Source organism: Anabas testudineus, chromosome 13 (assembly GCF_900324465.2).
Source record: "Anabas testudineus chromosome 13, fAnaTes1.2, whole genome shotgun sequence".
Classification (NCBI taxonomy): Eukaryota; Metazoa; Chordata; class Actinopteri; order Anabantiformes; family Anabantidae; genus Anabas; species Anabas testudineus.
The window spans coordinates 2,851,988-2,878,096 of NC_046622.1; the positions used below are offsets into that span (position 1 = coordinate 2,851,988).

The 26,109-nt window shown below is 40.5% G+C and overlaps 1 protein-coding gene across 1 annotated transcript; it reads right to left on the minus strand.

The window, feature by feature from the left end:
• Positions 1-111: 111 nt before the first annotated feature.
• Positions 112-19,683, minus strand: ccdc9 (coiled-coil domain containing 9). Its single transcript, XM_026369628.1, has 15 exons — positions 19,549-19,683; positions 18,855-18,895; positions 18,605-18,709; positions 18,195-18,344; positions 14,885-15,391; positions 14,264-14,347; positions 13,830-13,994; positions 13,555-13,736; positions 12,712-12,776; positions 9,554-9,674; positions 9,304-9,436; positions 8,466-8,979; positions 7,405-7,623; positions 6,980-7,135; positions 112-2,554 (listed from the first exon to the last, which is right to left on the minus strand). Exons 2-15 carry the CDS (start codon positions 18,855-18,857, stop codon positions 2,550-2,552), a joined length of 2,409 nt encoding a protein of 802 aa, XP_026225413.1. The 5' UTR covers positions 18,858-18,895; positions 19,549-19,683; the 3' UTR covers positions 112-2,549.
• Between the last annotated feature and the right edge of the window lie 6,426 nt (positions 19,684-26,109).

Below are 26,109 nucleotides of genomic sequence, written 5' to 3' on the forward strand. Positions count from 1 at the left end.
ATCAGTGGATGTGATCATGTGCAGCTTGTGAACATCCAACATCGACTCACTGCACAGTTGTCAGGAGGCGTCGTGTTAGAGACAGAGAGAAAACACATCTGACTTAAGACATCAAAGAAAAACATTTATTGGCTAAAAGAGAAAAAACAAAACCTGCTGAAACGGCGGCGTCTTTACATTTTATGTTGGAACAAACACCGGGACTGACTCCCGCTCTGTGTCTGAGGTCGATGATTTCACCTATGGCTGATACACGAACATTAAAAAGCTACAATTCTGGATTCATGCTAGTCCTGATCGTCTCATGAAAACAGCTGCAAACCACTCTGAAAAGGCAAATGCAGTTAGTTCTCAAAGCGATGTATCAAACAGGAAGACATAGTAGAAACGGATGAAATACCTACTGCTTTAAATACAATCATCGAAGCTCAGAAAACAACAAAACATAAAAAGATAGTTCTTCTAGCTCTCAGGCTTCATTATTCACAAACACCCTGTGGTGGAATGATCATTTCCATTTAAAAACTGTACATATTGCAGCTCCTCTCACTCCAGATGTATCACTTTTATTCATCTGATGCAGAACACAACATTAAAGCGTCTCATTTAACCCCCTGTCCTCAAACGCCACAGGCGAGTCGCTACGACTGACACCATTCACAGACCGAGCCGTCCGCAGGAAACAAACCAAACTAAAGCCCTTGGTCTGCTGAGGTATAAGTGAAGGTTTCATTCCAAAATAAAACATCAAAACAGCAGCAAACATCACTGTTAGTCCACGATGAGTAATTTAATGCACGTCTCTGTTTCCAGATAGATGATTATATCTGTTTAAATTTTAAAAAGCTCTTTAAGTGGCTTGTTTTTTCATTTTGGAATGAAGCCAGTGATTTTAGGAGCAAACTGTCTAATTAAGAGGACGGAAAGGACAGATCTCTGTGCAGAGTTGGGCTCCGATCGATTCTCAAAATGACAGTGAAAATGTGAAACACATCATTAAAACACCAAATTGTACAGAATTGGTGTTTGTGTAGATTTGACATGAGGAATCCCTCAAAGCGCCTTTAATGTAAAAGATAAAGATGGTTTAAAAAGTGTCAGTGGGGTCTGGAGCAGGCTGACGGGTGGAGTCCCATCTCTGCATCAGGAAGACTAATGGAGCCGAGATCACTGACAGAAAAGTCACAAGATGGCTGCCACACTCGCTCACAGCCTCACTGCAGCGAGTCCCGAGTCCGGTTTGAGGAATACTGAGCTGCAAATACTGTCTCAACAAAAAGAGAGTGAGAGTGTTTAGTGAGAGTTAATCAGCGTCGTCCTGCAGAAAAACGATCCGTTCGTTTCTAATATATTCATCAGGAGCTCGACAGGTAAAATGTTAATAGTATAAAGCAGATCGTTTGTCCAGAGGTGTGTGTGAAGTTAGAAGTGTGGAACATGCTACTGGCAGAAGCTGCGTGTCTGTGGTCAGTACAGGAACCTGCTCTACACAGCTCCGGTGCTGCACTCTGGATAAAGTGTGTCCGTGTGTGTTCAGTATCCAGCGGCTCTCACTGTGTTGAGGAGTTTCATGTCTTTCTATGAACTCGTGAGAGTCTTTTCCTGGTGGCGTTCTGATTTCCTGGCTGTGAGGTGACCCAGCTGAGGCTGGAGTTTAATAACTGTGTTTTACTGTAACGTCTGTAAATGTTAATGTTGTGGTGTCTGTGTTAGGACGTCTCTAAGTTTAGAGAAACGCACCAGGACTGGATGTAATGACATCATGAGGCAGGCGTTTGCGTTTCCTGATGGAATCATGCAGTCAACTTAAAAAAAATAAAAATAAAAAACCTCTGTAGCTTCTGTTTGAGGCTGCGTTGGTTGATACCAGCAAAACAAAACCAAACCTCCGACTGTTCTGTCAGCAGACATGTTGATTTATTTAAATATTCTAAGAGTATGTGGAGCTCCACAGCAGTGAGCTATAAACTGGTATCAGACCAGTTAGGACTTGGTGTCGTGTTTTTTTTTTTCTACATACATGTTCTTGAGACGCAAACCCACAAGTTCTACTTCACTCACAGTGAGGTGGTCGGGCTCAGCAGGCGTCTGCTTAGTTTAGGGCCATCATGAAATGGGAAAAGGACTTTTGCTAAATGAGCTTACGAACAATCAGTGTTCTTGTTGACACCTTAAACACTCCTCATAGCTGAAAACTGGGCTTGTTGCCGATTTGTGACAATAATTTCTACAGGAAACTTCAGACCCCACTGTGAGAACAAAGCATTTTAAAGCTTTTCATTACTGAAAACCAGTGACTGACACTTTAACTCTGAGCTTCTTAATATTTAACAGAATGAGACAAAACATGGCAACCAACCCGCAGGTGATCAGACCCGCTGACTCGAAACACTTGAAAACAGTTTAGAGACAGAGCGCTAAAAAGAGGATGGTCCATTATGTTTTTATGTGTGACGACCACTCCGGTGATGAGTTGTGTGACGTCTTCATCCGTCTCCTCTTCCTTTGATTTTCCATCCTCCTCAGATGTCTGTCTGTTCCCAAAGGCTTCAGCCTGTTGATACAAACACAGGGAGGAAGTGGTGCAGGAGGTCACACACTGCACAGGAACGTGTGTGTGTGTGTGTGTCTCTATATCCAAAGCACATCACAGTACCATAAGCGTGCACGTTTTCATAGAGCTAACATCCCCGGGAAGAATCTTTCCTGTTACTCCTGCAGAATTATTGCCATTAATCTTCTCATTCAGCTACTCAGCTGCTGAACTGAGGAAATAATCACATGCAGAGTGACTAATAATTAATACTCAATCATGCAGCTGCAAGAACTGATCCTGATCTTTAAGTCTTAAACAGGGTACACTAAATATCAAAAAGCTGAATATGAATTTACAGTAAAAATTAACTTTAGAGAATATATCGTGATGAGAACACCAGAGTGTGGATCGGGCCACGTATTTGTGCAGTAACAAGCACAGTCAGCTCATTATGTCAAATTTTAATAGCACTTTAAATTAGAGTAACAGAGCGTTGGTTTATGTCGTATCTACGAGTGAGGTTTTTAGTATTCTAGTACCTGTGTAGCCTAAAGTTTGACTCCGTCAGTTCCAGGCATCCATCCTCTAGAGAGTCTCCTGTGTCTGCAGCTCGATTGTGAGGGTAGATTAGCTTAGTCAAAAGACCGGGAACGTGGGGAACAGGATTGTTTTAATGGTATCATTTGTCGTTAGTGCAAACGTAGCATCAGTTTTATCATTACCTGTCCTGCAAATGGGACCCACTTATAGCAGCTATTTTGCTCCCGGATATCACCAAGACTCATCCTTTCTCAAAGTCACTGGGTGTTTTATGGCATCAACAATCACGCCCTCAAAAAGCACTGGCTCACAGATTTCCAGAATACTTTTACTGGTTTGTAATATGGGTGTTTGCTGGTCCTTGAGTGATTAGTGCCATTCATCTCCATCCACAGTCTCATTTTCCACTGTGGAGCCTCAGAAACATCACAAGATCTAATTCAATCAGACTTCAAACGACCTCCATCCTATCTGCCCGATCATCTGTCCAGCAGGCTGCAGCTCATTTCCTCTGAAAAGGCTTTTAAAAACTTAATTGTGCCTCTAATTTCCCTGGTTTCCTCATCTCCACCCTGACACCAACTCAACACACACACACACACACACACACACACACACACAACACTGCTGCACAATCACATCAACAGACGTGCACGTGCACGCAGACACTCCCAATGCCCACATGAGCTCATCTGACTGCTGCTGTTTATCAAAAATGAGTCATCAGGACAAGTGTAAATGGGATCAGCAAAGAGAAGACGACAGCAGCACCAATGCTTAAATTCATGTGGTGCGTTCAAGTATTAAAAATAAAAAAAGCTTTAAATCTAAATAAGAGGTTTTTGTTAGAGAGCGAGTGTCAGACTCTCACAGACCTCCCTGATCAGACAAAGAACCTCACGTCTGACCCCTCTCACAGGGGAATCAGCCACAGACACTGAAGACCAGCCTTCTCTCCACCAACAATAACCATGTCTTAAAACTAAACACATCAGCTCCACTCTTCCACCCGTATTTGTCTCCGCTTCACTTGTGTTTACACCGTCCTGTGCAGATAAAACACTGTCTGTTCTGTACTCTGCACACACTGCTTCTCTTCATGCTGTGACTAGATTATGCTTCACGTCATCCATCCCCAGTACACAGCATCTTAATAATCTGCTGTCATCTTTCTGAAGCCGTTACCTTCACTTTGTGCTTTTTCTCGACACTAGACAACACTGACCGTGTTCTAATCACAGTTTCTCCACAGTCCGACCAACAGGTCCACTTGTCCTCTGACATGCTGTAAATCCAGCCTCCCAGTTCGGTAGCAGCCGTCCACTAACAAACAACCAGACCTTTTTGTGTTCCTTCTTTAAACATGGAGTCGAGCATGTACTTTAAGTGGTATCTCTACTGGAGTACTTTTACTTGAGTGTTGAGTTTTGTACTTCCCAACAACCAAAGCAACATTTCCCATGTTTAAATGTTACTGTGTGAGTTTAAGTCCACGTTGATGAAGATGTGTTTTTTTTTTTTTACCATTAGCCAGAGAAACAAAACCACAAGCTAAGTGGTTGTAAGGAGAGCAGCTTCATTTCCTCTGGTCTGTGGTTTATCCACTTAGCTCACTCACTTTTAAAATACCACATACAGGAAAACATGAAGCAAAACACGGATTCTAACCAGGGTGAGTGATTTGAATTCCCACTGATGGTTCCCGTGCTCAAAACGCACACACCACTTATTCCTGGTACTGTGAGCTGCTTTGGATCCATGTGTTCTCCAAGTGGAGTCTAAAGCCTTTTTATGGTTTGGCACAGAATGAAAAACTATTTGACTAAAACAACACATTAGGTATTTCACAGGGGGAAAATAACACAGACATGTTCAAACATAGAAGGAGAAAACAACAGAAGTAAAACCAGTATAAGGACGTTAACATGAGCAGTGAAGCGGTGCAGACGAAACAATTAAAGATCTGATGGAAAAGTTATAAACCAGTTATAAATCAGAAACTGAGCAGGAGCTGAAGACAAGCTGCGTTCATGGCGAATAAGAACGGGAAACTGCTGGTGGGACGAGTTCTGCAGACGATTGTTTCTTTTAGCTAATGGAGGATTTTGAGCTTTAGTAAAGTTTCACCTTCCACAGGCGACTATAAAAAGTGGGAGGTACATCAGAATTTAAATGTGTATGTGAGAAAATCTGGGTTTATATTAATAATTAAAGTGTCTCAGAACCAAAAACAGCACATCTCACTGACTTTAGGAGGGGGATACTTAGGAAGTGTCATTAACTTCCCTTATTTCAGGACGGAGAATACACTTCTGGAACAGTGCGACAACAGTAGGTCATAAAACATCGAAATATAAAAAATGGCACCCCTCTTTTTATATGTATAGATAAGTAACTAATAAGTAAACTAATAGATCAAACATAAATACATCTACCAAGCAGCTCTAAATGACTGCTATCATATAATAGAGCTAAACAGGAACAACAGCCTGTAAGTTAACACTGGCTGAAGAAAATGTCTGTATGTAAAAGGACAGCACGTCGCTCGGTGAAGGACATGAAGTCTTCTCTTTTCCTGTCCAAACCCTCCTGTTCTGTGCCCTACATGTGGAAAACCCACCAGTATAATCCATTTCCCCGTGTAATTAAGTTGTGATATCCTTCATTATGAAGGTGACATCCAGCCACAGGGAGACAACTTAATCATATAAGATTTAGTCGGCTCGAGACCCTCATCAAGCACATTACCTTTAGGTGCTGGAGGAGTTAAAGCTTGATTTATGAGTGTCAGAGATGTGTACGTTATAAACGCTGTGAGGACGTGAGCATGTGTTCTCCTCTGCACATGCACAAGGCCTCGGGCTCTAAATGCCTGTTTGCAGGTTTAGACTTCTATCAGAAAGTGTTGTCATTACTCCATTAGTGACTTTGAATTTCACTGCATCAGAATTATTTTACTCACTAACACACAGTTCAGATGAATGTGTGATACACATCAGGAAACATCTGGAGAGTTCCCTAACATTGGATAAAGTGATTTCAGAAGTTGGGAATTTCAATAAAATGATTTTAATCTTCAGCCTAAATTTAGGACCAAAACATGTCTGGAGCGATTCCCTGCACGGAGACTTGATAAATACGGGCCCTGATTAGTGGATAGATTTCTAAGCCGTTGGCTGAGAGTATCACCCTCTCAATCTGTGTACCACCCAGATCTACTCACAGTCAACAGTTTGTGATTAGTTTCTGAAAACATACTGCAAAGTATATTTTAGTTTGTTTATATGCAGTTTATCTGATTTCCAAGATGCCATGAATGCAAACAGCAAATGCTCATTTTTACATTAACACCAGGATAAATTAGGTATAGCGGGTAAGAAGCAGTACACCAGGGTTTGGTAATGCAGGCAGCATGTCATGCAGCAGTGTAAGCATTTTCATTACAGGCACATAAAAAAAGGTTTTACATGATAAACAGAAAGGAAAACAGAAGGAGGAGAGACAGGGGAGTATACACCAGAAGGGGAGTAAGACAGCACAGGGTATTACAGGAGGTGGAATTAGCACTTTCAGTCCATCACAGGAGGAGCAGGAGTTTGTAAGGGGGGTGTTGATTGGTTGGAGGCAGTGAAAACAAAACCGGCTGGTGTCAAGTCCAGAAACCAGGCAAAAGGCTCAGATGATATGTGAGTGTTTAAATATGTCTGAGTTCATGATGCCATCAAAAAGCTCCCACTACGATTTATATAAAAGATGAAGAAACAAAAACAAAAAGTAAAGCTGACAGAAGGAGAAACAGTCAAAAATAAAAAGGTGAAAAGTGACGTGAGACAGGATGTTAGACGTAGGCACGAGGTTTCTTACAGAAAGCCACTGTTTCAAAGTCACTGATAATGACCGCACCTGAGGACGGCTGCTCCGAGGGCTCCGCTGACTCAGCTCCTGGAGCGGCGATGGTCACAGGAGACGCCGTGGCATCGTCCGTCCCTGCTGCTGGTTCAGAGGAGCTCTGGTCGGCCTCAGGGACAGTGGGAGAGGGAGGGGTGTCCAGTTCGTCACCTGTCAAAGAGAAATCAGTATGTCTTACCTTCTGAGTTCATAGAAATGTTGGTCTGTTACTGCACTAGTGGGGTCTGAAATACCTCAACAACTACTGGAGGGAGACGAAGACACGGGAGGTCTAATCTCACCATGTTACACTTTCAAAGAATCCAGCTGCTCTTTAGGAAAAACCACTGATCATAACGAATATGACTGTTTTATTATGCACAATAGCACCAGCAGAGTCTCACAGAACCACAGTCGTGGCTTTTTGAGGTTTTCATTACCTTCTGATTGACATGGTGCCGCTGGCGTATCCTGGTCCATCGTCTCAGCCGTCCCACTGACCTCAGAGGGGACCGGGGCAGAAAACACAGAGGGGCTGCAGTCAGAGACCTCAGGCAGGGTGGGGTCAGGTGGAGAGGCAGCAGACGAGTCTGAGGGGACACACTCTGGTTCTGACACCATCACAGTCTGCTGGGCTTTAATTTCATCCAGAGAAACATCTATGGTTGATCATGAAAAGGACAAAGATGGAGAAAAGGAAAGGAGGTGTAGAGAAGTGGGAAGTGTTGAGACACAAATGAGGTTGAGCAGAGAGTCAGAAAATCAATGAGTCAGAGAAAAGGTTCATTTCAAACTGAATCTCTGTCTACAAACAGCTTATTATCTAGAGGTTGATACAAATCCAGGACAGGTATCATGGGACAAACGGAGACACCAAAGATATAAGAAAGATCAGCAGAACGTCAGTACACTGATCTTTTTACTGACAACAGTACAGCTATTACTGGATTCAGGTTTTGTCACCTAATTACTGACAGTGTGCACACAAATGACAGGTGATGCTCCAGGTTCAAGTTCTCTTCTCTCAGAAAGCAGAGCTGATGTTCACACAATGACATCTAATGACAATATGTGGACAAACGATTTAATCACATGCAGCTCAGACTGATCAGTCGGTCACTAGAAAGGTCTGCTCCACACAGCTGTACTGAAGAAAAACTGTTCTGCACGCTACGTCCAAACCAGAGATTTATTTCAATATGACCATGTTTGGACTCCTATTACTACACCTGAAGACCTCCTTTTCAGACTCCTTCACTGGTTTAACAGAAATAATTTATTGCATTACATATTAATCTCACAGCTGTCATCATCCTGCCATCTTCAGGTGCCTCTGCAGCTTCACGCTGACCAAACATGGCCTTCAAAGGAACCATCTTATGCTTTTTATGCCGTATTTGTGCTCAATCTCAGTAGAAACACGAACCAAGACTTTCACTGACATCTGAGCTCCAGGAAATCAAAAACTAAACCTACTGAACAGTAGGGATACGTGTCCTACCTGTATTCTCCTCTTTCTGTGGCTCAGCAGGTTCACTGGAGGTGACACTTTTGCTTTCTGGCTCCTTCTCATCCTGCTCCTTCTTCTGGGGGGGGCTGGCTTCAATGCTCGGGGGTTTCAGTGGGCTCTCACCTCCCATGCTGCTTCGGGGCGACAGCATCTCCATCTCCTCTCCCCAGTCTGACACAGGCTTGTGGCCGTCCAGTGGAGAGAAGGGGCTGAGGGGTTTGCCTCCCTCTGGAGACTCCTGAGCAGCTCCTGGAGGTGGGATATGGACCTTCGGCCTGGGAGTCCGCTGCTCCTTGGGGCTTCCTCCAGATGCGGGTCGAGAACGAGGTGTAGGGGACGTAGGGGAGTTGTCTTTGCTCTTGGCTGGTTTCTCCTTCTCAGTGTCTTTCTTCTCATCGCCCCTGGAGTCATGTTCCAAGTCGCTCCCTTCCTCAACATCTTCTCCATCGCTGGCATCCTCCCACTCATCTTCATCTTCGTCTCCATCTTTATTCTTCTCCTCCACCTGTTGAAAGCCAAAAAAGGAGGAAGCAAAAACAAGCTGTTGAGAGAATATTCTCCACTGTGCTCACCAGCTTCTCATTAACAGTTAACATTATTTGTACAGATTGTGGCTCATAGAGAAAGTTGCACATATTAAAATGCTTCAAAGAGCTGATGAAACCACAGAGTCTACTTGTTTCACATAAAAGCAGCGATGTGATGAACTGTGAAAATATGTTGTTATCTGTCCTAAAGCTACTTTCATGTACTGCTGGTAGCTTGACTGGAGCTGCTGTGCAGCAATGCTCAGCTGCAGCTATTTGTATTATCAGGCCTCCTACAGTACCTTCTGTGCTGCAGGTGGTTTCGGTTTTTCTTCCTCCTTCTCCTTTTCAGCCTTTTCCTTTTCCTCTTTCTTTGTCTTGTCTTCTTTCTCCTTCTCCTCTACTTTCTCGCTTTCCCAGCGGTTGTCATGCATACTGTCAAAAGCATCCAGAGTGTCAGAGGTTCAGTGTACAAACACACATTTACCGAGTAAAATACATATTTTTAATAAAAAGTAATGTGTGACCATTAACGAGTAGGGGATGATTTACCTGTAGCTCGGTTTCTGTCCTCGACTCTTGCCTCTGCCTCGGTCCCCTCGTGGCCCCTGGGTCCTGCCCTGGGACAGGAAGTCGCCAAATGTCGGAGCTTTAGGAGGCTTCTTGTTGTCATCTGGAGGAGATAATGTGCACATCAAGTTGTTTTGTAATTATTTTTTTAAGACAGAGGGAATCAGAGAGAAGAAGGACTGAAAAAAGAGAAAAGAGATGATGGACGTGTGTTTATTATTATCACAGCCACTTCAGTAGTTTTTAAAAAGGCAAGACACACTTTGTGATTCAGTTTTTCAATGTCAACACATAACACTTAAAAGGGGATACACAGAAGTGATAATCTGATGATAATGATGGTGCAAAGATTTAAGAGAGAGAAATGTTTTTGTGTTTCAGCTAAATAGATGTTCTGATTACATAAAGACTTTACAACTCTTACTGCACATATCGCCTTGCTTGCAGTGCTGCAGTATATTGAACCGTAACACTGCATCGTAGCACTGTGTCTGCATCGTGATATATTCCTGCTGATACAGATCAAGATAATGATCAAGATTATGACACAGATATATATAATGTAACGTCTGTACAATAAGGTCATTCAAAAATTCATTTTAACCATGTTCTGTAAAAACTATATATATTTAAAGAAGTGTAGGTAAATACAAGACCAGTTGAGTTGATCTAGTCCTGTTTCTGTTCTGTCCTTCCTGCTGCTTCAGTCTGTTTCTTATATAACAACAAATTCAGGACGCGTGTGACAGCAGCAGTTCTGCAGCGTCAAACACTAGCAGAGTCCATCTGAACCGAGGGACAAGGTCAAATGTGTACTTGCTGATGCTTTGGGGACTGTGCGTGGGAGGGAAGCAAAGAAGATCACTGCATTTACATCAGCGAGGGTAGGCTAGAAAACAGAAATCCTTTTCTGTTTAATGCAATAGAGCTCATCAGAAGCACAAACTGCAGCCTCTGAAATGATGAATGAATCATCACCTCTCTCAAAGTCAGAGAAAGAGGGCAAAGAAAGGTGGAAAGAAATCCAAGGTGTGAAGGACTGAGAACAGTCAAAGTTAGCAAGAGATGTGAGACGAGGGGAGGGAGGCAGGAGGAGGAAGAGATGGAGGTAGAGAGAGGAGGGGAGGAGGATAAGAGCTCAGACGATGAGAGAATAATGGAGAATGTGATAAAAAGGTCAAAGACAAAGCCACAAGTGCAAAAGAAAGGAAGGGATCAGTGAGGAGAAGAAAATATATAGAGATAGAGGATGAAGATGAAAAGATTTAACAGAGGAACCTGAGGCTGTGAAGAGGACACTCGAGTCATAGCAGAAATTAAAAATGTTAAACAAGAAAGAAATGCACACACACCGGGGAGACGCATACACAAGAGCAAGAGCAGGCTTTAACGTGATGACTGTGAACTTCCATAACCAGTAATATACGCTGCAGTTCTAGTCAGGATTGAACAGCGTTTTTTATTGTTAAACCTTCTCCCAGAACATTAGAGGCTGGAAGATCGGATAAACAACACGTCATTTGAATTCCTAGTGGATCTCTGGAAAGACAAATGTCAAACATCACCCACAAGGTTCTGAGAACAACACTAACAACAGTTCACAGGAGCTGTTCATCGTCCTGCTGTGTTGTGTGTGTGCAGTCGGACGCTTCTGAAGTGCTGCCAGCAAAAAGATGATCAGCAAATCTAAAGGTCTGTGAAGCTTCATGTTTAGATCAAAGGCCAAATCCAGGATTTCTTTGTCATCTTAAATGTCTGCAAGACGTTCACTTACTTTTAAAACTTTCAATTTCAAGTTACACACGATTCATTATGAGCCTCTCTGGGTACATAAAAGGTGCAAATAAGATTTAACAGTGGACTAAGTTCAGGGATGGGTGACTCAGGAGGGTGAGTCAGGGCTGTGGGGGTGGGGAGTTTAGTACAGGGTGCAGGTGTTTGTGTTTCAAACAGACAAAAAAGAAAAAACACACACAAAAACACACAATGTAATCTCAGACCCATGCTGTGGTCTAACCTGAGGCCCTGCCCCGAGGCTCTGTACGAGAGTTACGTCCCCGGGCTGCAGAGAGGATGCGCACACACACATATATTACAGTGTATCCATCACATGTACACAAACACCACGTCCACAAGAGAAACCAAAGACGACATCATCCATATAAACATCATTAATCTCCCTACTAAATCAAAATGAACAGCGGAGAGCTAAAACACACACGACACACTGAGATGACGGATGTGATGTGACGTAAATCCAGCAGTTTTTCTTTGAAATAAATCAACATCTCACTCAGACATATTTTAATAATAACAATAATAATATAGTGACATGAAGCTGTATTCACATCGATCTACAGCATCTTTACACATGCTTAAAGGAAAACAACATGTTATCACGGAACCTGAACAAGGACGAAGCTGAAGTTATTTTGGCACGTGGTCACGTGACTTTCTGCTAATTTCGCCCCTTTCTGGATAATTTTATTGTCAGTTTTTGTTTTGTTTACACATCTAGCAACGTTTTGGCCAGAAATGAACTAAATCCCTAGAATTTAGCTGTGGCTGTGACTCCTTTAGAGAAGCAGCAAGAATGATGTGTGAATCATTTTAACAAATAACTTTGGTCTCTGTGTGATCGGCAGTTAATAGACTGATTAATGAGAAAGATGAGCAATATTAAATTGTATATTTTGGCCAGTGTATGGTGGTGTATGTTATGTTATTGTTATTTCCCTGCCGTTTATACCCATTAAGGAAAACTGGGTCCTTTTGAAAGCTGAGATCAACACGACCGTGGCTTAAGAGGTTGATTTGGACTCTAGGGAAATACAGCAAACATTTGCATAACAAGTTTAATCAACTTATTTACATAACGGTCTTAATAAGTTGGAAGAGCTGGGTGGTGCTGGGTGGTGCTGTGTGTTTGGTGTTTACACCGTGTGTATGTGACGACATGTTGGAGCAGTATCGTGTCAGACGAGCAGAGATGTGGGACAGAGGTGGATCAGGGGTCTGCTTCTGTTTTAGTCCTGCCAGGTGTTGTGTAACCACAGCAACTGTGTGTGTGTGTGTGTGTGTGTGTGTGTGTGTGTGTGTGTGTGTGTGTGTGTGTGTGTGTGTGTGTGTGTAGGACTTGCCTCTCCTGCCGCCTCCCTGTTCAGATGCGATGCCCTCTGCAGCCACACATGGGTCCTCCTTGAACCTGTGAAAAAAGCCGCAGGGTTAGACGAGCACCCACCACAAAAATCAGCGTGTCCTTTGCGTCATGCCACTCAGAGCACCTGTCAGTTGGAATAAAGATGACGACAAACCGTCTACCGTCCTCTGACAAGGGCGAGGACCTTGCTGGAGGCTTGATAAACTGCATGTGCTGTGTTTACTGACTTTATTCACGCTGTGTCCTTTCTGAATCACCACCAGATAAGAACTGACAACACATGGACGTGATGGAAAACAAGAGATCCAGCAGATAAAACTGACCGTCAGAGGACTAATGGTCGACTTACAGCTTTTACATTTAATCGTTTGCCATTCAATTTTCCAATAAGCAGGAGTCTGAAGGTTAATCTGCTCAGTTTTTGTAACTTAAGCTTCACAAGTGTTTGCAGGAGGGCCAAACAGCTGCTTGAACACACTCCCCTTTCCAAACCCGACAATCCCATAATCACACTTGTCATGTCGTGATTTGTCTGCTGTGAGAAAAGTGTCACAGTTTGAACGTCTCTCTCAAGGAGACGACTGAGTAAATACCACATCTACATATTTAAACAGTATCATTTCTAAAAGTCTCCTTCAAGAGCAGCTGTAATTTTTAAACTTCAGATATAAATCCACCTGTTTTTAGTTAAATGTCTGGATGCTGCAGATATGTGACAGATTTAACAGTAATTTCAATATGAGAGAGAAAGTCATTTTATTCAGCCTGTAGAAGAAATATAGTCTTAATAAACCAGTCTTAATAACCTCCCCCCCTTCCTTACATGTTTTCTGTCTTCTGAGCGTCCCACTCCCGTCTCCACTGGCCTGTGGCGTTGCGATGGCGTGCTAGTCTCTCCTCGTCAATCTGCTCACGCTCCTTCTTCCAGCGCAGGTACTCTGACCTCTCCCGACCCGTCATGGACATGGTCATGTCCACTGAGCCTTTTGGACCAGGCCTTCGACTCTACAGAGACAGGACAGGTCACAAAGTTATCAAATTTGTGTTGAGAGAAAGTAGAGGGTTGTTTTTTCACCCTTTTTAAAGACTATGACCTACAGTCCACTCTTTCTCCATTTCAGCTCGTGTCTTCACGTTGTCAAAGTCCAGCCCTCCCCAGTTTCGAACATGTCTCCTACTGCCTTCCTTGCGGTCTGTGTCTGGCGCCGGGCCTGAACGTCTCGGGTCGTCCAGGAAGTTACGGATCGGCTTGTCTCCATCCGTCTAAGAAGATGAATTCTAATGTAATTCTTTGTCACATTTGATCAGTTTCCTGTAATTTCACTTACAGCACAACTCATTATGATTAAAATGCTGAAGCTTAATTAAAAACAAGCTGGTTTCTCATCAACACACAATTCAAAAAGTTACTTCACTTCAAACAACTGATCAACAAGATCAACAAATATCAGAGTCAGAGAACAACAACAGAGGCAGGTCTGTGTGAATTTATATGATGTGTAGTGAAATCCAAAGTCTTGGCTCTCTCATACCCTTTGTCCTCTCTCATATTCTGCTATTCTCTCCATTTCTTCATTCATCTTCTCAATGTTCTGTCGCCTCTTCTCTTCCCATTCCTGTCCACGAAACAAAATCATTTGTTACAGAATTACTATTTGAAGGATTCAACTCTGGAAAGTTCACAGATCTGCATCAGACGATATTTGCATAAAGTTGCATAAAGTACCACCTGTTTTGACTCAGTAGCAGCACACTGGCTAACGTTGGTCATAACTCTCCCTTCAGGTCAGCACACCCTTACTGTAACTGTACAGCCACATGAATGTGACTTTGTCATGAAGATCGTTAAAATTGGTGCTGTGTACCAACAGGGGAGACACAGCGACGGCAGCTTCGTTTAATGGGTATTTTTCCTCAGTTTACTTCTGTTAGCTCTGCAGATAATAGTCTGCACCTCTCCATCCAGGATCTCACCTGAAATCCTTTTTGCTCATTTCAGTGCTAACTGAACATGTTTTTGAAAAGTCTGCTGGTCATGTTTTTGATGCAAGAGCATGAATTTCTGTTCTTGCAACACGTGTGGTGTTTGTCAAGCTCCAGACCTAACTTTAAATTAATCTATTAATAACACTCAGTAGTTCACCCACACTCACCTTGGATTTCCTGTCCATGCCTCCTGGTGTCCCTCCTCCTCCCATTTCTCCTCCCCTTCCTCTCCTTCCTCCTCTGCGTCCCTGTCCTGCAGTCTCCCCAGGTTCTCCATCCCTGTGTGTCCTTGGTTCCCAATCTCTTCTCTCTTGGCGACCTCCTCCTCCTCCTCCTCCTCTCTGACCTCCTCGACCTACTCGCCCTGACCCTGCCCTCCTGGGGGGGCTGTGGCCGTCGCTCTGCCCCCTGTGGCCGTCGCTCTGCCCCCTGTGGCCGTCGCTCTGCCCCCTGTGGCCGTCGCTCTGCCCCCTGTGGCCGTCGCTCTGCCCCCTGTGGCCGTCGCTCTGCCCCCTGTGGCCGTCGCTCTGCCCCCTGTGGCCGTCGCTCTGCCCCCTGTGGCCGTCGCTCTGCCCCCTGTGGCCGTCGCTCTGCCCCCTGTGGCCGTCGCTCTCCTCTGATGTCTTCCGGCCACGTGGCGTTCCAGCTTTCCAGTCATTCACGACTCTCTTGTCCTAAATGGGGAGAAAGAAAACACATTCTGTATGTACTTTTAAATCAGAGTTAATTTGACTCGTAACAAAGTGGTAAAAGGTTTGTGAGTTTGTGAGGAAGAACTCATTCCCTGTCCTGAATTTGACCCCTGTACTTTTGATTTAAGCTCAGTTGCCTTTAACTGGTGCCGTGTAAAAGCACAAAAGACTAATCAGGGCCGTGGATTATGCAAAACTACAACATGATGGGGAGTGAGTGTCACGGAAGAGGCTGTGAGGTGATGAACAAGAGTGCGAGCGAGAGACAGGGGAGGCGGTGGGTGTTCTGTTTTTAAGGATTTCAGGATTAGAGGAGGTTTACCAGACTAATCAAATTTCACCTTTTGAACTTGAATCAATATCCACTCAGACAGCTACACGTGTGGAACAAATGTAACCTTAGTGCACCCTTCAGGCCTTTCTTTGTCTTGCAACTTGTGCAGGTTTTACCACCAGGGGTCTGCACACATCACTGATTGTGGCCTCAGCAGGTGGTGACTGCACCGTTACCCCACCATCCCTCTAGGACCTGATTAGCACCTACTTCACCTGCCCTGCAGCCTGCAGGAGGCCAGTTAGAAACATGACATGAATTTTAATAACAACAGCATCACTCAACTCTGGTAGCTAATTAAAGCAGCTACAGTCGACTGTTTAAAATAACGTGTCTGATGATAATATGAAATGATGCGAGTTACAAGCCTCTGTACAGACACAGCAGGTGAGCAGCTGGTGAGTGCTTCTTATGAGCCACAACTTTCCATCAGGAGTTAGTAGACAATAAAAACACAATGAGCGACTACTGTCCAGAAATCAATGCTACTGTTGCTTCATGTCTGGATAACCGTCATTATGCTGCTCTACAATATTCAAATCAGACTGTGTTCACACTACATGCTGCAGGGGCACAAATTAGATTTTTGTATTTGGTCCTAGATTTTATTCATATTCATCGTCTGACAATGTGACTGGTGTCAGAACAGTCAGATGCATGTGTTTTATTTTAGGTGTCTCACCTGTGTGAACATGTAAACATTTCCTGTCATCAGGCCGTGACGGCATCTCACAGTAAAAATAAACACAGAGGGAACAACGACAGAGACTTATTAGAGATTTATGTGAAATCAAAAGCGTGATGCATTTTGTTTAGGTGCGGCCGATTAGTTTTTTGGTTCTGCTGATTTAATTTCTCATGATGTGTAAATTAGTTTCACATGAAGCAAACGTCGACGCACTGCAGATGATCTTTAGGATGCGAGTATAGTTAACACCGTGATCTGGTAAACTGCCCAGAATGTACTGAAAGAGCTGGATAAACAGTTTACAGAGCTCGTTTTCCAGGATATTTGTGGACTTTCATACGCTGACTGAAGTTCACCAAGCACCAGAACCTGCTGTTACAACATTATGCTGCTGTAAGTGCTCAGCTCTGTTTGGGGAAAATTGTTGTAAATGTTTGTTTGATCAAATCTTAGTGCACCAGGTGCTGATCTACATGGATCACTAACCAACATGGGAAACAGATAACTCAGGAACTCATTGTATGTTTAGTGTGCTACAGTTTATTTTTTTATTTTATATGCAAATTCTTAATACTGTATAGTATACATTTCCGTTTTTTAGGCCATGAACATGTACATGTAAGTGTAAAGATGGCACCATCTCATCAAATTAGATATATGTTAATTAAATTAATTTCCTTTGTGATTTTACAAAAGTGTCAAGTATGACACCAGCCACTTGTGTAATTTGTTGTGCCCAATTTAAATGGAAGAGCAACCACACCCATCTAGCACAAACCAGCACAGTGTTGGAGCGCACCCATTATTTTTGAGCTGCTCGGGTAATCAGGTGACAACTGGTATTTATCATATGGTTTCTTTTTCACCTGTGCCTCCTGAGGGTGGTTTTAAAACTGAAAGCTAGAAACTCTTCCTCATTATTAATGCAGTATCGACATAATAGTAATGCGTGTTTTGGTGTTGGGTATTTTCTAAGATATTTATGATTTCCCCTCCTGTTTTTCATGTCCCTGTTGTTTGTCGTTTAACTTTTACGTCTTTGTCCCATAGTCGTGTTTGCATCATCTGCTACTTTTTCTCTCTCCTCGTTCCACTAACTCCAACCGGTGGAGGCAGATGACCACCCACCCTGAGCCTGCTTCTGCTTGAGATTTCTTTAATTAAACACTACACTCTCATTTACTGCTGCTCAAAGGAATACTTTATTTAAAGGGTATAATTCTGTATGGTCTCAACCTTTATAAAGTGCCTTGAGATAAGTTTTGTTATATATTCGCACAAATATTTGTATTCATGACTCAAAAAACAGCCTCAATTTCACATCGACTATGCTTTACTTTTAGGATTTGAGTTTATATAGTTGGTTTTTAAAGTTTTTTGCTCATGACTTTTTCAGAGAGTCAACAGATTCCACCCAACAACCATCTTCACTCTAGAAGAACTAAATTATTGTGCTTGATGTTCGGTCAGGAGGTCTGATGCAGGGTGCGATGGGCAGACTGGCAGGCGTGTGGCTGGTAAAACTCATCACACTAATGAGAATCTGTCAGAGTTTATAAGATGCATCCTCTGTCTGCAGGACCGTCATAAAGCAGATAAAGAAGTTATCTGTGCTACAGCTCATGAAACAACATCAAGCGATGGAAAGACTTTTCAGTGTTCTTATACCCGAGTAACGGTTTCATCTTTTAGTTTGAAGGTGATTGAAACAAATATGGTGGATGTCACATTAAGTAAAGTTGAGGATCTACATCAAGTCTTACCCCTGTCGGTTTAGAGAGGTCGACTGTGACTGTGAAGTTTTCTTTCTCCGTCTTTCTTCTGTCCGTCTCCAACTCGTGGGGACGGGGTTTCCGAGGTGTTGTCACAGCAATGCCCTCCTGCTCTGCTTTCTTCTTGTCCTCCTCTATTTCCTGTTGGCATCAAGTGACAGAATAAGTGAGATTAGACTGAAGCTGTATTTTAAAAGATAAACCTGATTCTAAGCAGCTACAGCAGTCTAAATAAAAACAGACTGTGAATGAATTTGAAAAATAAGCACATACAGCAACATCCAGGTGTTCTGAATAAACTGATGTTGAAATGTGTGACTTTACTGAACTCACTCTTTCAACATTTAAATGGATGAAAGTTTATCTTCTCTTATTATCTATACAAACATATACCTCCATACCTGGTACCGCTTGACCAGAGCTTCATTCTTCTTCCTCAGAGCTTCGATCCGTTTGTCCAGCTCTGCGTCCTTCTCCTCCTTGGTCTTGAGATCCACCGCTGAAGACTGGCAGAGAGGGGACAAGGATACGGATAATTCTAAACTTAGCAGCAGGTAAACTTAGCTGAGTTTTGCCTTCTTGTATCTCCTCGCTACTCCTGCCACGGCCTACAATACTACATTCACTTTTCTTTTTCTCCGCCTTACTCACCATAGCTGCCTCCAACTTGTCTCTTCAGCTGTCTCTTCCTCCTGTAACACAGACGATAAATAGGATGAAGACAATTCTGCAGAAGTTGACACAAGCAGCTCGTTTTCACTTTTTGAATACATTAGTTTGTCTTTTAATGAGAAAAAACTGAATACTAACTGACACTTTGGTCACCACATCATTAACCACTTAATTAAGCACAGAGATAATTGGCACACTAGTTACTAGACCAATACCACACTGAATAGACCTTCTGTACCACTGATCAGAGGGACATAACTGTGGACTACACAGGGTCCACTGGGTACCAGCTGATCACAGGTGAGGCTGCACCAGGTGTACGCATGAGCAGGAGCGACCCAAATGTATAAATCCTGTGTTTGCAAAGCTTCAGTAAGCGTCTTAGAGCTGCAAATATAAACTACCTGACCCGCAGCAGCACCTATACGCCCAGTAAAAAGCGTGTCCGTGATATTTAGCCCGCTGAATCGTGTGTGATGTGTTTAATTTGAAGTATTAGTTTCACTCTGGTCTGATCTGTAGTAATCTAACCACACTGAGCCATGTCTGCCCAGATACAAAGCGCCCAACACGCTCACGAAGGAAACGCACCACACCAAAAATAGAGACGATGAACAACCAAGCAGCGGAATAAACGTTAACGTTAATTAAAGTCACATTTAGTTTTTATTACCTTTATCACGGGGGAGGTTTTAAACGAGTGTAGACGAGCAACGTTTGGACTCGTTGCCAATTTCTGCTCCTCGCTGTGTCCTCATTATTCGACTTCCGGTTAGCTGCGCTAACTTCCTGCCAAATAAAGACCCCCCCTCGGTGGGCTTAAAGAGACAGCGCCGTATTAACTACACTTTTAGTTTACCTGTCGCTAACAAATACGGCTAGAAAACAGTTCTGTATTCACTATTTTAAACATATAACGAACAAACGCGTAGAAAATAGAAAACAGATGTTATGTAGCTGTAGCGAAAGTGTAGTTCTTCAGCTGTCCATCAGAGGGCGCCGGCGGAAGGCAAATGAACTTGAGCTGCAGTGATGAGGCCAGATCCTTCCGCCCCAAGGTAAACAAATACACACAGTACAAAACAGTAAACATGTAGTATTTATATATATTTATATATATTTATATGTATTTATATGTATTTATATATATTTATATATATTTATATATATTTATATATATTTATATGTATTTATATGTATTTATATATATTTATATATATTTATATATATTTATATATATTTATATGTATTTATATGTATTTATATATATTTATATATATTTATATGTATTTATATATATTTATATATATTTATATGTATTTATATATTTATATATATTTATATATATTTATATGTGTATTTATATATATTTATATATATTTATATATATTTATATGTATTTATATGTTTTATATATTTATATATATTTATCTATATTTATATATTTTATGTATTTATATGTATTTATATATATTATTATAATTATATGTATTTATATATTTATATATATTTATATTATTTATATGTATTTATTATATATTTATATATTTATATGTATTTATAGTATTTATAGTTTTATATGTATTTATATGTATTTCTTATATTTATAATTTATATGTATTTATATATATTTATCTATATTTATATGTATTTATATGTATTTATATTATTATTATATTTATATGTATTTATGTGTATTTATATATATTATATTTATTTTATGTTATTTATATGTATTTATATATATTTATATGTATTTATATATATTTATATATATTTATATGTATTTATATATATTTATATATATTTATATGTATTTATGTGTATTTATATATATTTATATATATTTATATGTATTTATATATATTTATATATATTTATATGTATTTATATATATTTATATATATTTATATATATTTATATGTATTTATATGTATTTATATATATTTATATATATTTATATGTATTTATATATATTTATATATATTTATATGTATTTATATATATTTATATATATTTATATGTATTTATATATATTTATATGTATTTATATATATTTATATGTATTTATATATATTTATATGTATTTATATGTATTTATATATATTTATATATATTTATATGTATTTATATATATTTATATGTATTTATATATATTGATATATATTTATATATATTTATATGTATTTATATGTGTTTATATGTATATATATGTATTTATATATATTTTTATATATTTATATGTTTTTATATATATTTATATATATTTATATATATTTATATGTATTTATATATATTTATATATATTTATATATATTTATATGTATTTATATGTATTTATATATATTTATGTGTATTTATATATATTTATATATATTTATATATATTTATATGTATTTATATAGATTTATATAGATTTATATGTATTTATATATATTTATATATATTTATATGTATTTATATAGATTTATATAGATTTATATATATTTATACTTTATCACTGTGATACAGTGCATTATTATTTTATTTCTACTATAATTCCACTGCCTACTGTAATATATGATGTCTCCAGTAAGCCTGTTGTACGTCCATGTGTATCCTGGTATTTTATAGTTTTATATACTGTCACATAAAATAAAGTTACTACTTACAGTTTAGAGTAACTAAGTATATTATTACAGTTTTGAAGTATCTCTACTACACTGTGATATTTCTGTTTCCTCCACTTTGTGTTGATAAATCACTTTTACACATTTCACAAGTCACTCATTTGCATACAGCACTTTTTTCTTTTTTTATAGTTTATTCTCTACTTTACTTTGTGTATCTGAATAAAAAGTTACAGTAGTTTAATTTAGATTTGATATTCTCCTTCTGTACCTACTGTATTATTGAGGTGTATTATTATTTATGTTTTCTTTTTCTAATAACAAAAAAGCTACATATATACTCATAATTGTGCCGATACACAATCTATATGTTTTTGTATCTTCCAATTGCAATGTAATATTAAAATGCTGCTTAATGGTTAATTCATCAGTAAAAATAATCCCATTACATTATATAACAATATAGCTGAAACTATAAAAGAACTAAACCAGGAACTAAAACTATTTCTGTACATCTGTACCTTATTTTTCATAGTAGGAACATAACAGGTGTATATAATAAAATGAATGAGGATTTCAGCAGCTCATTGTCACCCTGTTACTTATGAGTAACCTGTAGTTTTCCTCCTTTGACCACTTAAATGTCTGTAGGTTTAATTGAAACGTTTCTATTGGCTGTATTACCACAGTTATTTTTTAGTTCATTTCATCTGCAGTTTATTGCCAATCATCCTTCATACAGCACTGGAAGATTATAAAACAAGAATATTAACAGGAAAACAAAAGGGCACAGTACAAATTTAAATGATAAAAAGATTTTTCTAATCCCTACCATATTTATTAATGACATAATTAAATACAGGCCCTCACCTCATCCTGTAACATCCTCTTAACTGCATCAACCACCTTTTGCTATGACTAAGCAGTTACTGTGACCCCTCTCACCTTTCAGTACTATGACGTACCTGTTTTGAATAGATGAGTCTAATTAGTCTGGACAGAATAACACACAGGTGATATGAGGCTGATTGTGCAACAGTCACAACTGAGACAGCACATTATGATGAGCAGCTTTTCCTTTTAACGATTCCTCAGACGTGTTTACAGGCTGCTTCTATTAGTTTTTAATACAGGTGATAACATTATTAGAAAAATAACAACAATGCACATTTATTCCAGTTTTATTAAAACTTTAAATTACTACTTCTTCCAGACTGCTGCTCTAACACAGACACTAACACTCCACCGTGCTCTCGCTCTGTTTCACACACACACACGATGACAGACTATCCCGCGGCCCAGTTTCAGTGGACACAGTCAAAACAAACAGCTACACTGTTGTTAGGCAGAACACTGAGTAATGACCACGCAGGAGTTGTTAATCACTTGATAAGATCGTGCAACCAGAGCTGAGTATCTGTGCAATCATATCACCAGCAGACAAGTAGAAAGGACCTGCTGCCAAGGTAAAGGTGAAGAGAGCCAACAGGCAGCCGCATCATTTACACTGATAAGACCGATCTAATGTCCCATAGAGACAAGCAGGGTTACCACTACTCATAACAAGTCACCACAAACGATGTGATGTGAGTGTGGAAAGCAGTGAGAGCAAGAAAGTTAATGGAAACTTCACAGAATCAAACTTTAAATAATTGACAGGGTGATGCGTCCTGAACTAAGAAGATAGAAAGGTTTTCTAGAAGATGTTGACTTTTTTCTAAAATGAAATAATTGGATTGTTAATTCATTAAAACCCTTTCTGATCCCCCTGCGCACTGATCCACTGGCTGACGGATGGTGTTTCTCAGCTTTGGAAACTAGAACCTGGTAAAACACGTTTCCACTGTCTTTGGTTTAACAGACACAAGCATGAGTCTATAAAGAATCAGCTGCGTTTCTGCACAGAATTGATGTTTGGCTTCCTCCTTGTGTAAAAGAGTTTCATGCAGCACTGGATGATGTTAAGTGAAATGTTTTCCAGCATCTAGACCCAGACGATTCATCCTATTACCCACAGTATCGTCACGGAGTGCGGACGTGCAGGGCTGTTCTCATGATCCACCAACTATTTGTCTTTGGATCTCTACTTATTGAAATGCACATTTCAGTATTAAGATAAACTAATAAAGTAGTTCCTGCAGGCTCACAGTCAATTAACAACACCTTTAGGCTTTTGTTACGCTGCCAAGTCACAAACCAGTATCTGGTGTGACATCAAACATGACATGTGATCTCACATGACAAACCTTTGACCTAACTCTGTGTGATTTTTATATTAGGAGCCTAGATGTACGACGAGGTTGTGACACAACAGTGTTATGAAAAAAGTGGGACCTGGAGCTGACCTTAGATGATTTGACCTGAATACTAATAATAAACTGAATAAAATCAGAGCTCACATGATGTGTCTTTATAATTTGAGGTTGTATAGTCATATGTTATGTTTTTAAACATGCGGGAACATGATGTGAAGTGTGGTGACATGACCCCTGCAGCTCTTATATAATGTTATGTAAGCTAAACACACATTTCAAAGTAGTGTCACAGTTAACTACCAACGAATAATAAACACATCAAATCTAAAAATAAAGTTACTAAATGTTGTTGGGCTGCTGTCGGTCCTTATGTCACCCTGTGATCAGCTCCAACATGTGTACGCTGGATTAATTAGAGTTTAATTATCCCGCAGCTCCACGTGCTGCTTTGAAAGGGCAGAGTCGTGGATCGCCTTTCAGTCCAGGCCTGGATGCTGAGGGGGACTCAGCGATGAGCTCATTGCTGTGAGAGCCAAACAACAGCCTCCCCCGGGGATAACATGAGAACCCTGGAGGCTCTGAGCACGAACAGAGGAAAGTGACGATGGTTTCTCTTGTTGATACAAACAACCAGCACTCGGGGGTTTACGGAGCGTCTCTGTCAAGTTCACAACAGAAGAATCCACTTGTTTGAGGGGAAGTCACCGACTTTCCTCTGAGAAATGTGGGAAATACCAGACGTCGGCATCTCCCATATTCACAAAACATTCCCTTTAGTCTCGTCCTACAGCAGATGATTTGTGATTTTAAAGAGCAGCTCAGTTCCCAGTTTCTGGGGCTAAAACTAAGTTTAACCCAACAGTAAATGCAGTAAATCCTCTGTGATGAAGGTAATGAGGCTCAGTTTTAGTTGATTCAGCTTCAGGAGAATTCTGGATTAAACAGAGAGATGTTTTTTAGCCTCATTGATATAATTTACATCACATATCTGGTGGTGTTAGGTTACATTATCAACAAGTCACAGAGATAACGTAGCTCTTCTCTTAAAGATTAGTTTGAATACATGTCCACGTGTTCATTCATTTGCGGTTCTTACTTTTAGATTTTCCTCTTTAAGATCAGTCGTTGAGCCATTTTAACATTTTGGGACAAATAAAATCACTTGACCTCAGTGTGCAGTCGTTTTCTGTTTGATATGTGTCTTCACAATAAACTTCAAAAGTACATATTACTGTAACCAACAGCAGTGAAGTCTGGTGATATTTAGATGCTGTCTGATTGGTGGTTTTAAATTCAGTCCTGTGACAGACTGCTGACCTGTCCAGGTTGAACCCAGTGACAGCTGGGACCAGCTCCTCCACCGCTTATCAGAAAAAGCAGGTTAATGGATTCACTAAAGTACTGAAGGACATTCACCAAACGTTAGAATGAAAAGAGAGAGAAATGAATCCATGTGTGAAGATGAGATGTGAAGTGCTGCAGATGCACATTCCTCCACATTGTGTTGACCTGTCTTATCACAACAGGGATTTGGTTTGGTGGGTTGTCTCAGACCGAGCAGGGCACCACAGTACACACACACACACACACACACACACACACACACACACACACACACACACCAGGTCCATCTGTCCGGCTCTGTTTGAGGTGAAAGCGATGAGGTAATGGTGTTGCTCTTCGCTCTTCAGCCTGACGTCTTCTCTCATAAATCCGTCCATCAGCCTCTTTCTCTCTGTCGTCCGCCAGCATCAACACACAAAACAAAAGAGAGACTGAGGCTCAGTCCTGCTTAGCTGGGGTGCACTTTTGATGCTTGTTGATTAAAAGACAGTTTTTTACTGTTCTTTAGGTTTTTGTGCACAGAGAAAAGTAGAGAGAGTCAAAGATTTAACTGTAGAATAACAACAATGAGACGACTGAATGTGAGCCCAACATGGCTTCACCTTCACCTGTTCACAGGTGTCTTTGTGCCCGCTGACACATCAGCACACGGGAGAGATGTTTACCCTCCGCTGTGTCTCCCACCTCCTCTGGTGCCTCTTTAGCGGGTAATTATCACTGCAGCAGTGGGAGCCGCTTTGTCAAATGAAGGTGAGAAAAGAGTGATGATAAATAAATGAAGACACCAAAGAAAGGAGAGCTTAACGGGAACGAGAAGGGAGATAAACAGTGGGTTTTTCATTTAAAAAAAGAGGACAAACTGGGCTTTTGGGGTAGATGAAGAGACGATGATGTGGTGGAGGTGATGTCATTGGATCAAGCGAAACAGTGGGTCAGCTTACAGCTGTCATCCACATGCTGTAACCTTCTGCTTTGTGTATGACACAAACTTCTGGAGGGGACTCCACCGAGTCTTCTTCCTCCTTC

Bases quoted from the DNA above. Each gene is read 5' to 3' on its own strand.
- ccdc9 (XM_026369628.1), bottom strand. The intron at 13,995-14,263 runs GTATGAGAGAGC...TCATCTTCTTAG, and splicing joins AATATGAGAGAGGACAAAGG to ACGGATGGAGACAAGCCGAT. The intron at 7,624-8,465 runs GTAGGACACGTA...GATCAACCATAG, and splicing joins ACAGAAAGAGGAGAATACAG to ATGTTTCTCTGGATGAAATT.